Source organism: Neophocaena asiaeorientalis, unplaced genomic scaffold (genome assembly GCF_003031525.2).
Source record: "Neophocaena asiaeorientalis asiaeorientalis breed wild unplaced genomic scaffold, Neophocaena_asiaeorientalis_V1.1 scaffold82, whole genome shotgun sequence".
NCBI classification, from domain to species: domain Eukaryota; kingdom Metazoa; phylum Chordata; class Mammalia; order Artiodactyla; family Phocoenidae; genus Neophocaena; species Neophocaena asiaeorientalis.
The window spans coordinates 4822125-4835176 of NW_020173068.1; the positions used below are offsets into that span (position 1 = coordinate 4822125).

The following is a 13052-nucleotide window of genomic DNA, read 5'->3' on the forward strand; positions in this document are numbered from 1 at the left end:
CACAAAAGGGTAAAGCAGGACGTGTGTCTCAGAATATACTAGGATGAGCTCCAAATGGATCAAAGATCAAATATGAAAAATGAAAACACATATATTTTTTTGCTCTGTCATCTGAGAGGGTCTAAAAGAAAGGACACCCCAGTAGCAATAAGTACACTTATTGCCCAGATCTTGGTTTTTAATATGATTCTATAATATAAGGAAGATATAGCTGATTCTAGGATTGGGGTAGAATATATACAAGATGAGCCTGGAGCATCTTGTAGTACCAGAAAGTAAAGAAACACTAAAACAAAATAAAATCCTTCAGAAAACAAACCAACAAAAAACTTCAATGGGGGTATGTCAAAAGAGCACAGGAGCCAGCTGAAAGAGCTCCCGGTGGCCAAAGCCGGAACAGCTGGAGCATCAAAATAGATACAGCGGTACTGAGTTATAACCCCAAGTATAGAAAAAATAGCCATATAAGTAAATGATTGAATAGATTTATAAATGAGGAAGGAGAGACAAACCTCCCATGCAAAAGAATTCTAAATAATGTATGTAGACACTTTACCGTCAAGGAGGGAAATTATAAACCCCACCCCTTAGGTGTGGGCTGCACGTGGTGACTTCCTTCCGAAGTAACTTTACAGTGAGGACCCCTGGCAAACATCATGTCAGCCGGTGTGGGCAAGGCAACATCAACGGTCATGAGTCATGGTGACAGTAGGTACACTTGATATGATGTGGTAAAAATGGCGCTCTGAGTGTGGCATCGGCAGAGGCAAACTATTGTATACAGGATGGATAAACAACAAGGTCCTACTGCAGAGCACAGGGAACTATATTCAATATCCTGTGACAAACCATAATGGAAAAGAATATATGTGTGTGTGTGTGTGTGTGTGTGTGTGTGTGTGTACATGTATAACTGAGTCTGCTGAAATTAAACACAACATTGTAAACCAACTATACTTCAATAATTTTTTTTAAATGGCACTCTGTGTCTGTGGTCTTCCTCCTAATAACCCATAACCCCAGTTTTATGTTGAGAAAAACATCAGACAAATTCCAAAATTCTACAAAATACTTGACCAGTACGCTTTAAAACTATCAAGGTCATCGAAACCAAGAAAAGGCTGAGGAACTATCACAGCCAAGAGGAGCCTAAGGAGATGTGACAAGTAAATGTTAATAGTGTATCCCAGATAGGACTGTGGAACAGAAAAAGGACATTAGGTAAAAACTAAGGAAATCTAAATAATATATAAACTTTAGTTAATAATGTATCAGTATTGGTTCACTAATTGTAACAAATGTATTATACTAATGTAAGATATTAATAATAGGGGATGGGCTTCCCTGGTGGCGCAGTGGTTGAGAGTCCGCCTGCCGATGCCGGGGACACGGGTTGGTGCCCCGGTCCGGGAAGATCCCACATGCTGCGGTGCGGCTGGGCCCGTGAGCCACGGCCGCTGAGCCTGCGCGTCCGCAGCCTGCGCTCCGCAACCGGAGAGGCCGCAACAGTGAGAGGCCCGCGTACCGCAAAAAAAAAAAAAAAAAAAAAAAATAGGGAAAACCATGTGGGGGTGGATAATGTGGGAATCCTGCACTAGCTTCTCAATTTTTCTCTAAATCTAAAACTGTTCTAAAAACATGAGAATACTAAAAGAGAACACGGAGGCAGAGTGGTTTTTCTTAAGACTCAAATGCAGAAGCTATTAAAGAAAAAAACTGATAAATCTGAGTACATAAAAATAAAAATGACACACACACACACACACACACACACACCCCATAAGCAAGCTCAAAAGATGGAGGGCTAAGGCTGGAAAAAAAGAGGCAATGGCTAACTCTGGGGAATCAAAAGAAAGAAGATGTAATCACAGTGTGCTGATTGGCTCAGCTATGAATAACCTATACAGCCATTATAATAGAAATATAGTAATTTACCTAAATAGGGAGGTATAAATAATACTGAGGGATGGAAGAAGGAGAAATAATACATGTGTTTATGAGAGGGTGTAATAGTGTACATACTTATCTCCTCCAGCAGGAAATTAAACAACAATAACCAAAACAGCCCAAACTGAAAAATCAAGAACTAGCAGCATGAACACATGTTATGTAGAAATAGGAGATAAATACCAGAAGAGACAGCTAAAGATAAGAAAGAACGGAGGATGTCTCTGAAGGGTAGAAATTGAAGAGGGGAGGCTGGGACAGGATCTGCCGTTTTTCTATATGACTTTTAAGATGTGTATTTTTTATTGATAAAAATAAAAATGAATACAAATAAACAAAAAAGATGAACACTTGAGAAGCTGTTTCTAAGGGTTAGCTGCCCTGGGGTGATGCGGGAAGGCCTGAGGGGCACAGGGCAGGACCTGAGATCAGCCACCCCACCTGCACATCTTCTCACAGCAGAAACGTGCCAAGGATCATTCTTTGCCTGGAGAAATCCAAACAGCAGCCTCGGTCAAGGTCAGTATTTCAGTGGCTTTTTGTTTTTCTTGCCACAGTACAAACCTTCTGCAGTGCCAGGGATTTACTGAGATGGGAAAAGGTTTGTGCTACAGCTTCTCAGATCTTGATAATGGGGCCAGTGGCATTTCAGGCCTTTCTTGGGCTCTCATAGAGGCAAGCTGGGCCCCCTTCACTCAGCTACATAAGGCGGGCTGATCCCAGAGGCCTGTGGGGGGTGTCTGAGTGGAGGGAGGCAAGAAATGGAACGTGAGAAGGAAGCCAGCAGATGACCAGGAAGGCCTGGAGTTGGAAAGAAGGGAAGGAGGCTGGGAACTGAGAAAGTGGCCCCAGCATACCTCAATGGGTGAGCCCAGTGGGGAGAGGAGGAGAGGGACTAAAATTCAGGCAGCTAAGGCTGCAGACCGCACATTCTCACAAGTTCCATGGAGTCCGCCCCTCATATTGCTCCATGCACATTTCCAGAGAGCAAACGCTGATGCTCAAAGTACGAATACTGGTTTAGAGAAGTAGCTACAGAAAGACAGTAGCAAAAATTGCAAAGGTGAAGAGACTGATGATGGGTAGATGCTGAGGGATGTGAAAGAAAGGTGCTGCCTCCACCCTTTGCCCCTTCTACTCCCCTGATACGTCCAGGGACCAGTAAAGGCCCAGAGTATATTTACGTTTTGCTTACATGCTGGGATTATAAAAGATCCTCACAAGAAAAAGGGATAAAACATGAGCGTTTGGGAAAGAAAGAAAGATGGGAAGAAAGGAAGAAAGGAAGGAAGGAAGGAAGGAAGGAAGGAAGGGAGGAAGGATGGAAGGAAGGAAGGAGGGAAGGAGGGAAGGAGGGAAGAAAGAAAGATGCTGTCTCTCACAGTGAAGTCCAAGTTACTCTCTATGTTCATAAGACCTACTGCCCTCCTTGACCCCCCCCTCAGGGCAGACTGCTGAGGTCAAGAGCCCTCAACCTCCCCAAGGGCAGACCTCCAAAGTCAAGAGGCTCTGAAATCTTACTGGGAAACTGTGCTTTTGATCAACAAAATATCTCACTTTGCCCTATTTAATGCTTTTTTTGCCTTGAACATGTTTGCCTTGAACTTGTGTGTGACACTAATAGCGCTGCCCTCTCTTTCTTATGTTTTAATCTTCCTTTTTGTGTCATCTGAAAAGTCTTTTATAAATACCAAATGGATTTTATCATTAAAAAACCTCATCTGAGCCTTTTTCACTCTTTGTAGTGGAATTTAACCCATTTATGTTTATTGTGATTTACTAGTGTTTCATCTTGTTCCTGTTAGTTTACCTATCTTTTCCATTTATTATATCTCTTTTTGGTTACTTCTTCTTTTATTCCCTCTTTTAATTACTCTTGCTGGACTGATCAAGTTTTCTTTGGTTCTTTTATCGTTCTCTAGTCATTTAGAAGTTCTACATTCTATTTCTATTCCATGAAGATTACTGTTTAATTTTCAAGAACACATTGGCCTTTTCACGATGATGGCACCGAAGGCAAAGAAGGAAGCCCCTGCCCCTCCCAAAGCCGAAGCCAAGGGAAAGGCTTTGAAGGCCAAGAGAGCAGTGTTGAAAGTCGCCCATAGCCACAGAAAAAAGAAGATCTGGACGTCACCCATCTTCTGATGGCCCAAAATACTGCAGCTCAGGAGGCAGCCCAAATAGCCTCAGAAGACCCCCCCTAGGAGAAACAAGCTTGACCACTATGCCATCATCAAGTTTCCCCTCACCACCAAGACAGCCATGAAGATGATAAAGGATAACAACACACTTGTGTTCATTGTGGATGCCAAGGCCAATAAGTACCACATTAAACAGGCTGTGAAGAAGCTCTATGACACTGGTGTGGCCAAGGTCAACACCCTGATCAGGCCTGATGGACAGAGGAAGCCCTGTGTTCAACTGGCCCCGACTATGATGCTTTGGATGTTGCCAACAAAATTGGGATCATCTAAACTGAGTCCAGCTGGCTAATTCTAAATATAAAAGTTTTCACTATTAAAACACACACACACACACACACACACACACACACACACACATCAGAACTGCTGCTTCCTTAAGAAACCATTAAATCCTTGGACATGGCAAAGTTTCCATTCTGCTATTTCTCCCCTGAGCTCACACCTTGCCTGGGCTTCAGGGCAGCCTGAGGAAGGGGAAGGAGGAGATTACCATTGCTATCAAGCTCTTAAATCTGGGTGTCAGAGTCAGTACTCACAGGTTCTCCACAGGTAAAAGTCCTGTGAGTCAGGCACTGTTTAAGTGACAGGCTCTCACTGTAACCCATCAACTGTGCTTCCTCTTTAGGTCTTCCCATTTTGGGGGGCTCTTTTGAGCAGGAAGGAGGTTGAGAATGTCCATGAGAAAAGCAAGCCACAAAGAGGGGTAAGGACTCAGAGAGAGAAGGAGCAGATCCCTGTTTTAATCCCTCCCTATCCCATAACCTGGTCTAAAATATTAAAAAGTGAATGCGGCTAGCCAAAAAGTGGAAACAACCCAAACGTCCATCAACGGATGAATGGATAAAAACAATGCGGTCTATCCATACAATGGAATATTATCCAGCCATAAAAAGGAATGCAGTTTTGACACATGCTACAACGTGGATGAACCCTGGAAACACGCTAAGTGAAATAAGCCAGACACAGAAGGACAAATATGTGATTCCACTTATATGAGGTAGCTAGATGGTCAAATTTATAGAGACAGAAAGTAAAACAGTGGTTACCAGGGGCTGGAGGTGGGGGGAATGGGGAATTATTGCTTAATGGTTACAAAGTTTCGGTTTGGGGTGATGAAAAACTTTTGGAAATAGTGGTAATGATTGCACAACACTGTGAATGTACTTAATGCCACTGAACCGCACACTTAAAGATGATTGAAACGGAAAATTTTACACATATTTTACCACAATTAAGAAAAAAGTGGGGCTTCCCTGGTGGCGCAGTGATTGAGAGTCCGCCTGCCGATGCAGGGGACGCGGGTTCGTGCCCCGGTCCGGGAGGATCCCACATGCTGCGGAGCGGCTGGGCCCGTGAGCCATGGCCGCTGAGCCTGCGCGTCCGGAGCCTGTGCTCCGCAACGGGAGAGGCCACAGCAGTGAGAGGCCCGCATGCCACAAAAAAAAGAAAGAAAGAAAGAAAGAAAAAAGTGAATGTGGAGAGCTTTTCAGAGTGGACTTGTTTCTTTCTCCTCTAAGGAAGATGCAAGCCTGAGAAAGTTTCACACTTGGAATGTGCTCATTTCCTGCCCCAAATCCTTGCCTGGCTCCCGAGTGCTGACTGAGGAAAGGGCTCTCTGGTGGCCTTGCTTGCAAGAGGTGCGTGCTCTGAGTCCCCTCCGCCGCCTCTTCTTCCTTCTCCTCCTTTTCCCAAACTGGCTCTGTTTTTCCCCAGCCCAGGTTCTCCTAGAGCTGTTACCCCTCAGCTTCCCTCACCTGGGCCCTCTTTGCTGGTCCAAATCTCATTTTAAAATAAGCGAGTGTCCCCTGAACCGCCTGGCAGGTTCCTGGTTCCCTCTTGTTTCTGTTTCCTTGTCTTGGATTACAGTCCCCTGGCTGCTGTCTTGTGCCCTCTACTAAGAAGAGCTCCTTGAGACCAGCTACGCTGTCTTACTCATCTTTGTGGCGCTGGTCTCTCGGACAAGGTCAGTGTCACTGTGTCTATTAAACCGAGGCTGCATGATAACATTGCCACCACCAATAGCAGAGGTCGCTGAGATCTCCTCCGTGCTTCTCAGGTGTCCAGCACGGTGCTAAGCACTGTGCCTGCTTTGTGTCATTCAACTCTCGGAATAACTCAGTGAGGTGGCTGTATTGTTATTATTCTCAAGTAACGTGAGGAAAAAGGAGCACGGAGGGGTGAAACGGTTTGCCCAGAGTCACACAGCGGTAGGCGCCAGAACTGGTACCGTCAGCCGGGCTCCAGGGTCTTTGGTGGGTGGGCTGGAGTCTTGGCTGTGAACAGTGCTGCTTCAGGCTGGCCTGGAGACCCCCACCCCCCACCCCGGGGCTCTGGGCAGGGGCTACCCTGCAGGCCCCACTTGTGTGTGGGGGAGGGGGGAAGCCTGCCCTCCTCCCCCAACCTCCAGGATCCAGGGAAAACTCGGGGCCAGGCGAGAGCTGCAGAGGAGAGGGAGGCAGACGTTAAGGAATCAAGTAAGAGCCTCCATCACGTGGGTTTAAACAATGGAGCGGCGCACCACTTCACACGCTGCTGGGAGAACCATTAAAACCATTAGCGGGACATTAGTGCTGCTCCAAGAACTGGAGACACTGGCGGTGGGAGGCGAAGGAAGGTGCTGACAGCCCTCCCGCTCCGGAAAGAGCAAGGGGTTGGTGGAGGGGCGGTGGGCACCGAAAAAGCCTGAGCCAGGGGTTTTCCTGGGCAAGTTGCTGAGCCGCCCCGGGTCTCAGCCTCCGCTACTATAAAATGCAAGTATGTGTCAGGGAAGGAACACAGATGATTTGTCTTCCTCCTTCGGATCTGGATCTGATTTCTACAACAACAGGGTCTTGGTTCAAACACTGCGATCTCAGGAAAGATCAGGATCACATCGCCCGCCCGTAACGTGGCTATCAACTTATACACGCACCCCTGCAGGTAACTGAGAGTTCACGAGGTAGGGGGCGACCTCTACCCCACCCCAGCCCCCTACCAAATCCCTCCTCCCGTATTTCCTTAAGCATTATATGTTTAAGGCGGCTCCCAGTTCCCAAGCCAAAGAAAGCTCTCTGCCTGCTCTGCCAGTGTCTCTGCCAAGGACATTTTCTCTCCACTAGCCATGCCGGCGATCTGGCATTCGGTACCCAGGTGGCACACCGCTTCCGATTCTAAAGAGCACACCCTCATCCAGGAAGTACAGGGAGAAGCAGGGCTTGCGGCCGTGGCAAGCGCACAGGTTTGGACGCAAGAGGTCTGAGTTTCAGCTCCTGTTAGTGGCTGTGTGACCTTGAGCAAGTACGGAACATTTCTGAGCCTCGGCTACGAACCTGTAAGGCGAGGATGACAACGTGACCCTGCTGAGCTGTGAGAGCAAGGGGTGAGGTGTGTAAAGTGCGGAAACAGCATCCACCCTGCTCACGGCCCGTCCCTCCTCTGTTCCTCCTCTAAGCTCTTCCTGCAGACCCCACAGCGTTGATTTCGGTTTTCCTTTCTCTCACTGAACTCTGAGAGCCAGCAGGGCAGAGACTCTGTTCACTAGTCTCCTCAGCGCCTGGAGGCATGCCAGTTCAAGTGCAGGATGGATGGATGGATGGATGGATGGATGGATGGATGGATGGATGGACGGACGGGTGGATGGGTGGATGGGTAGGTACGGGTGAGAAAGGAGTGAATGGCAGGAAATTATACAATCAGCTTATCTGGTAGGTGGGAACAACAGGGCCCAGAGGGTAAGGAGACTGAATAGGATGGAAAATCAGCATCAGAAAAGCAAAGCGGGTTGTAAAATGGTGCAGACAGGGTAATTCCCTTTTCTATTCAATAGTCTGGAGGGGTGGACACCGAAATATGCACAGTGATCTGTGTGGTGAGACGATGGTGATGTTTGTCACCACGCTTTTGCTTCTTGGCAACTGAGGCCATTAACTAAAAGTATGAAAGAAAATAAAATGAGACAGAAAACAAATCAGTGGCTGTGTGAAGATGAGACCCTAACATTCCTCCTGGTGCATTTTGCGCACGGCCCTGAGAGGGGATTTGAAACATCAGCGGCTGGGGGTGCTGCACTTGCTGGCCGCCTCTGGCTCTATGAGCTCGGCCTGCACCCCTCCCTAGGACCCCATCTTATCAGAGAATGCTTTGGAACATTCTCTGAGACAGTCCACATCTCATGAAATCTTCACACCCTCCCTCCTACGAGAAAATGCATTAATCATCAGTACAACTAAGTGTGATTTCAGTTTTATATCTTTATGACTGTTTTCCCAAGTAAGGCGGGAAAAAAATTTTTATCGGGCTACCCTCGCCTATTTTCAGCTCAATGTGGCCACCACATTGACAGTTCCTGGGGGGGTCTCATGTCTTAGGATGCAGCTCCTGGAGGGTGGAGTCTGACCCCTAAATGTCTTGCATGTTGAGGACACCATAAATATTTGCTGCACTGGATCAGATGTCAAGAATCTTTTTTGTTCGAGCGAACATTATTATTAGATTTTCCTAATGTCCTCTGTGGAGAAAGACCCATTTCTCAGCACATTAATCCAACACAACTGGACAAAAGGTGACATGGTTCGGTCCAGTTCACAAGCACACTCCACCACCTGTTCGTTGTCTGCTCAAAGCCAAGTGAGGGGAACGTGTTCTACTTGCGTCACTAGTGTAGTGTCTCCTGGACATCTAATGCTGGAAAAAAATGAATTCTTAGATTTTTCTCACCCAGAGTTTTTAGATGTAGAGCTTTGCTCAGTATTAATAAAAATATCATTTATCCCGTTACTTTAGATTTGGGTTTGTTTTCCGTGTAGCCTGCGTGAGTGATTTGTAGACACTACAGGTGTCTTCTGTTGGCAGGCCTTTCGGGGTCGCGGGGATGCTGCAGGGAATGAAACTACTTTCAGAGCCTTGTCTTGGGACATGGGGTTTGACAGCAGCAGAGGTAGCCCTGTGGCTGCGCTGGGATAGGGAGCCATTCACCCAGTCCTGCTCTGGCTCCACTACAGGAAAGAAGCTACCAATTCAAGTATATGTATTTCCAGTTCCAACCCCAGCTGAAGAATCAAAGACATCTGGGCCCTTGGCCCTTCCTCGCTGCTGCAGATAACCTAGTGAGCAATGCGACTTCTTGTTTGCCACGTGCCTGCCTATACAACCGGACTAACGGTGCTGGCTGAGAGGCTGAGGCCTTGAGCGCTCGCTGCAGTGCGTGGAGTGTGGGAGACTGACAGCTGGAGGGCCCCAGGCACGAGGTGGGGTGCTGCTTCTCCTGCCAGGTGTGTGCAAGGAGGGTCTGAGCCTTTATTCCCTACCACGGGAATGTTCAGATGATCCCCATCTGGGAAACCAGGAATGGAGGCAAGGAAGACACAGTCAACTCCACTGTCCACGGAGGCCACCCCAATCTCAGCCTCAGCCCCAGACGCAGCATCCTGGGGACAAACACCTCCCACAGTTCTCCCTCCCTTTGGGAGTAGCCTGAACCTCACCAGGGCAACTTACCCATCTTGTTACGTGGATTTCCGTGCATTCACAGATGCACAGCAAGTGCTTACATGCCCGACACTCTGCTTCTCCCACTTTTCTTTAGCTACAGAACTCCTCACACTCTCCGCACCAGCCACACCAGCCTCACAAATTCTCACTGGTGCTGTCCTCCCTCGAGCCACAGGGCCTTTGCACAAGCTGTTTCCTCAGCCTGGAGCTCTCTTCCCTTCAGATCTTGATCTCAGTTCAAGCACCCCCTTCTGAGGCAAACCTTCCTGACCCCTGCCTCAGTCCCCGCATCGTGTCCATCTAAGTACTCATGGCACCACGAGTCTCCTGCCTGGCACTCGTCACAGCTGCACCGTGGTGGCTTATTACCATTTGTGCGTAATTTTTTCATTAGTGTCTGTCTCCCCCTAGATCATAAGAAGAGCTAGGAATGGTACTGTCTTTGCTCATTCCCAGAGCCTGGCTCACGGAGTGGGGCTTCATAAATATTTGTTGAATGACTGAATCCTTGCTAATGTACCTAACCTACAGTCTTAATGCCCCACGGACAGTAGGAATTTGTATACCAAATGAAACATAACAGAATCCATTAATGAGGGATCACAGAGTGGGCTACACTGACCACTGCTGGTTCTGGTGGTGAGCTGGACGGAGCACCATTTTGTAGAAAAGAAAGAGCCGTGGGGCTGTAACTCCGGCTGTTTGGCTGTTCGAGTGCCTCTGCTCTTCACCCTGCGTGGTGGTGTTTAGATTTTATAACTATTAACAAAAGCAACACCCTTATAACTGGCATTCCTGCACAAAAACAACTTTGCCACTGTGAGTTGAAAACCCAACACTGTTTTCCCCACTGACATTGTTTATGAGTACATGAAGTTTCTTAGGGATGCAACCATCATAGAATAGACCATCTCAGATGAAAAGACGCAAGAAACACAGACAGCTCTACTACCCAGAGCCAAGCTTACTTCATTTGACCTTTGGAGGCTGTAAGGATGGGAGGGCACACCATGCCTCCTCCTCAGGGGAGTGCAGAACTCAAGCCAACCAGCTCAGATCCTCAAACTGGGTGCCACAGCCCCAGACGCCACCTGAGCGCGTCCTGTAACATCACCTCAGAGCTGACTGCAGAGCCATCACCCCCTGGGCGGACACAGGCTCAGGTTGTCAAGGAGACCAGCCACACCCAGAACGGAATGCACCCAGGGCTGAAGTCTGACTTTCAACGGAGGAGAAAGAACCCATTCCCCTTGGCAGGCCTCAAAGATACAGTAGGTTCATATGTCACAACACATGAAAAAACTTGAAGCGAGAGGTTAAGACATCATTACTCTAGTTTTCTGGGCAGTGGCGGAGGGAGGGGTGGCACCCACCTAGTCCTTCTCTGAAAGACAGGCTACTAGCCTTGCAAAGGGCTAGAAGGTGGGCTGTGTAGAGAGGCAGGCAGGAGGGGTTTTCTTTTCATAACCTGTTTCCATGGTGCCTGACAGCCCTGGGCAATCCACAGCTGGGGAGTCTTGGACAGCCGGGGAGGGGGAGCCCAGGGCCTTATGTCACCCAGGCCACCCTCCAAGGCCCATCTTCTTGGCCTGTCTGGGCCCCAAGGGTGACAGAAGCCACAGGCAGGCAGCAAGGGCCCCCCTCTCTCGGGGGAAAGGAGCCGAGTGATGTAGCAGACAAAGAAATGGCAGAGCACAGAGAGAACAACCCAAGGGCCAAGGTGGGCAGCTCTTACCCACCCCCTTCCTCGCCCCTGCCCTGAAGGAAAGTTTCACTGAAGACCCGGCAGACCCTCTAACTAGGAACACATTCCCTCCCTCCCCTCTCAGCCTGGACTGCATGGCCCAGATAACCAGATAAGGGCCTCTTTGATTTTCAGTGTGTTTATACAAGTCTCAGAAAGGATCGACCATATCCAGGCAAGTCAGGGCGCCTCCAGGGGGGGTGAGGGGGGCGGACGCCTTACCTGCTCCTGGGAATTCATCACGCGCAACTTCATCTGCTTCAGGTACGTAGAGGTGAGGGGCATGTTGTAATCGATAATCCCGGAGACCAGAGGAGAGGGAGGCTCGCTTTCTGGCGGAAAGAAGAAAAGGAAGCCCCTTTCAGCCTGTGCTGTGGGCCACCAGCAGCCTGGCACCCACGTGGGGGACCCAACACAGGGACTGAGGAGGAGGGAGGGGAGGCCGGAGATCGCTGACTGGGGGCTCGCCCGCCGTGCCTGGCCTGTGGATGTGGACTGCATGACGCTTAAGTGCCAGTGTTTAGTGAGAGAGTTCACCTTTGAAAACCAGGGATTTCTGACTCCTTTGAGAAATGGAAGGTCTGGCCGCACAGGGCCCGCACTCCCACGTGGCAGACACCCACTGCAGCTGAGCAGCAGCCGCTCCTTTTAGACAGAGTGTGAGGGCTCCATTTTGCCACAGTCCCCACCCCTCCCTATTGCGCTGCACACTTTCACTCAACGATGATGCCTGCCAGGCCCCTGAAGCCATTTAAGTTTCCAATGCTGGCCTAAGCCAGCTCACGTGCCACACTGTCCCACCCCGTCCCCCAACCCCCACGGTATCCCCCTCAAAGCACTGTCAGGGACCACATCACTCGCAGGTCTGAGCCAGGCCTCCAGTATGCCCAAATTCTAATTCCTCTTTCATCACACAGAGAGGAGCACTGTTCCTCCCATTTATTGCTTTCTTGTCCTGAACATCAAAGTAACGCGTATCCCTTTTGTAGAGCATTTGCAAAGTGTGGAAAGATGTAAAGAAAAATTTTTTAAACCATAATTGCACCAAGAAACTTGGCATATGCTTGTTTATTTTTTCCCTGTGATTTCTCTTTTTTATATACTTGATATCACAATGCATACAGAGAATTACAGTCTGCTTAAAAAATTTTTTTTTGCTTAACATTTTCTCATAGGCATTTCCCCCACCATCAGAAATCTCGTTTTGCTTTGCAAATATAATTTTTTATAGCCCTGTACTATTTTATCCTATTTTCCTTACGTCATTCCCTTATGATTGATTACTTAGGTTGTTTGCTATGGGGGGTTACTATAAACACTGCAGGGGACATCCTTGTGCAGGAATACTGGTCTGTATTTATGATCGTTTCCTTTTTAGACCAGACTCCAAGACGTGGAATTTGTGGGTCAAAGGGTAGGAATACTCGGAAACTCTTGAAATGTCTGGCCATGCTGTCTTCTGCAAAGGCTCCTGCAGTGGACACTGCCCAGCCATTGTGTTCTGCATCTTGGGTGCCACTGTGGGTGCCATTTAGGAGAGACTGCAATGGCACAGGAATAAGTCAAGAAGACGAGAAGCATGATTCGAAGGGAGCCCATCACGTCTCTCTCCAGTCCAGCTTCCCCTTCAGATGTCTCCTGCTGTGACCAAGCTCGAAACCCTGGAGTCACCTGCTGGGACCCGTCAC

General features: G+C 48.4%; 1 protein-coding gene and 1 pseudogene across 3 annotated transcripts in view; one reads left to right on the forward strand and one right to left on the reverse strand.

Annotated features, from left to right (window-relative positions):
- The window catches only part of NOL4L (nucleolar protein 4 like), an 85694-nt gene that overhangs the window by 50639 nt on the left and 22003 nt on the right, over nt 1-13052 (reverse strand). For all 3 annotated transcript variants that reach the window (XR_003003006.1, XM_024742961.1, XM_024742960.1), the window contains exon 4: nt 11587-11696. Coding sequence is in view for 2 of the 3 variants with exons in the window: in XM_024742961.1 (XP_024598729.1) it covers nt 11587-11696 (110 nt within the window). In the remaining variant the exon portion in view is untranslated. The remainder of the gene's footprint in view (nt 1-11586; nt 11697-13052) is intronic.
- LOC112398427 (60S ribosomal protein L23a pseudogene) lies at nt 3952-4421 on the forward strand (annotated as a pseudogene).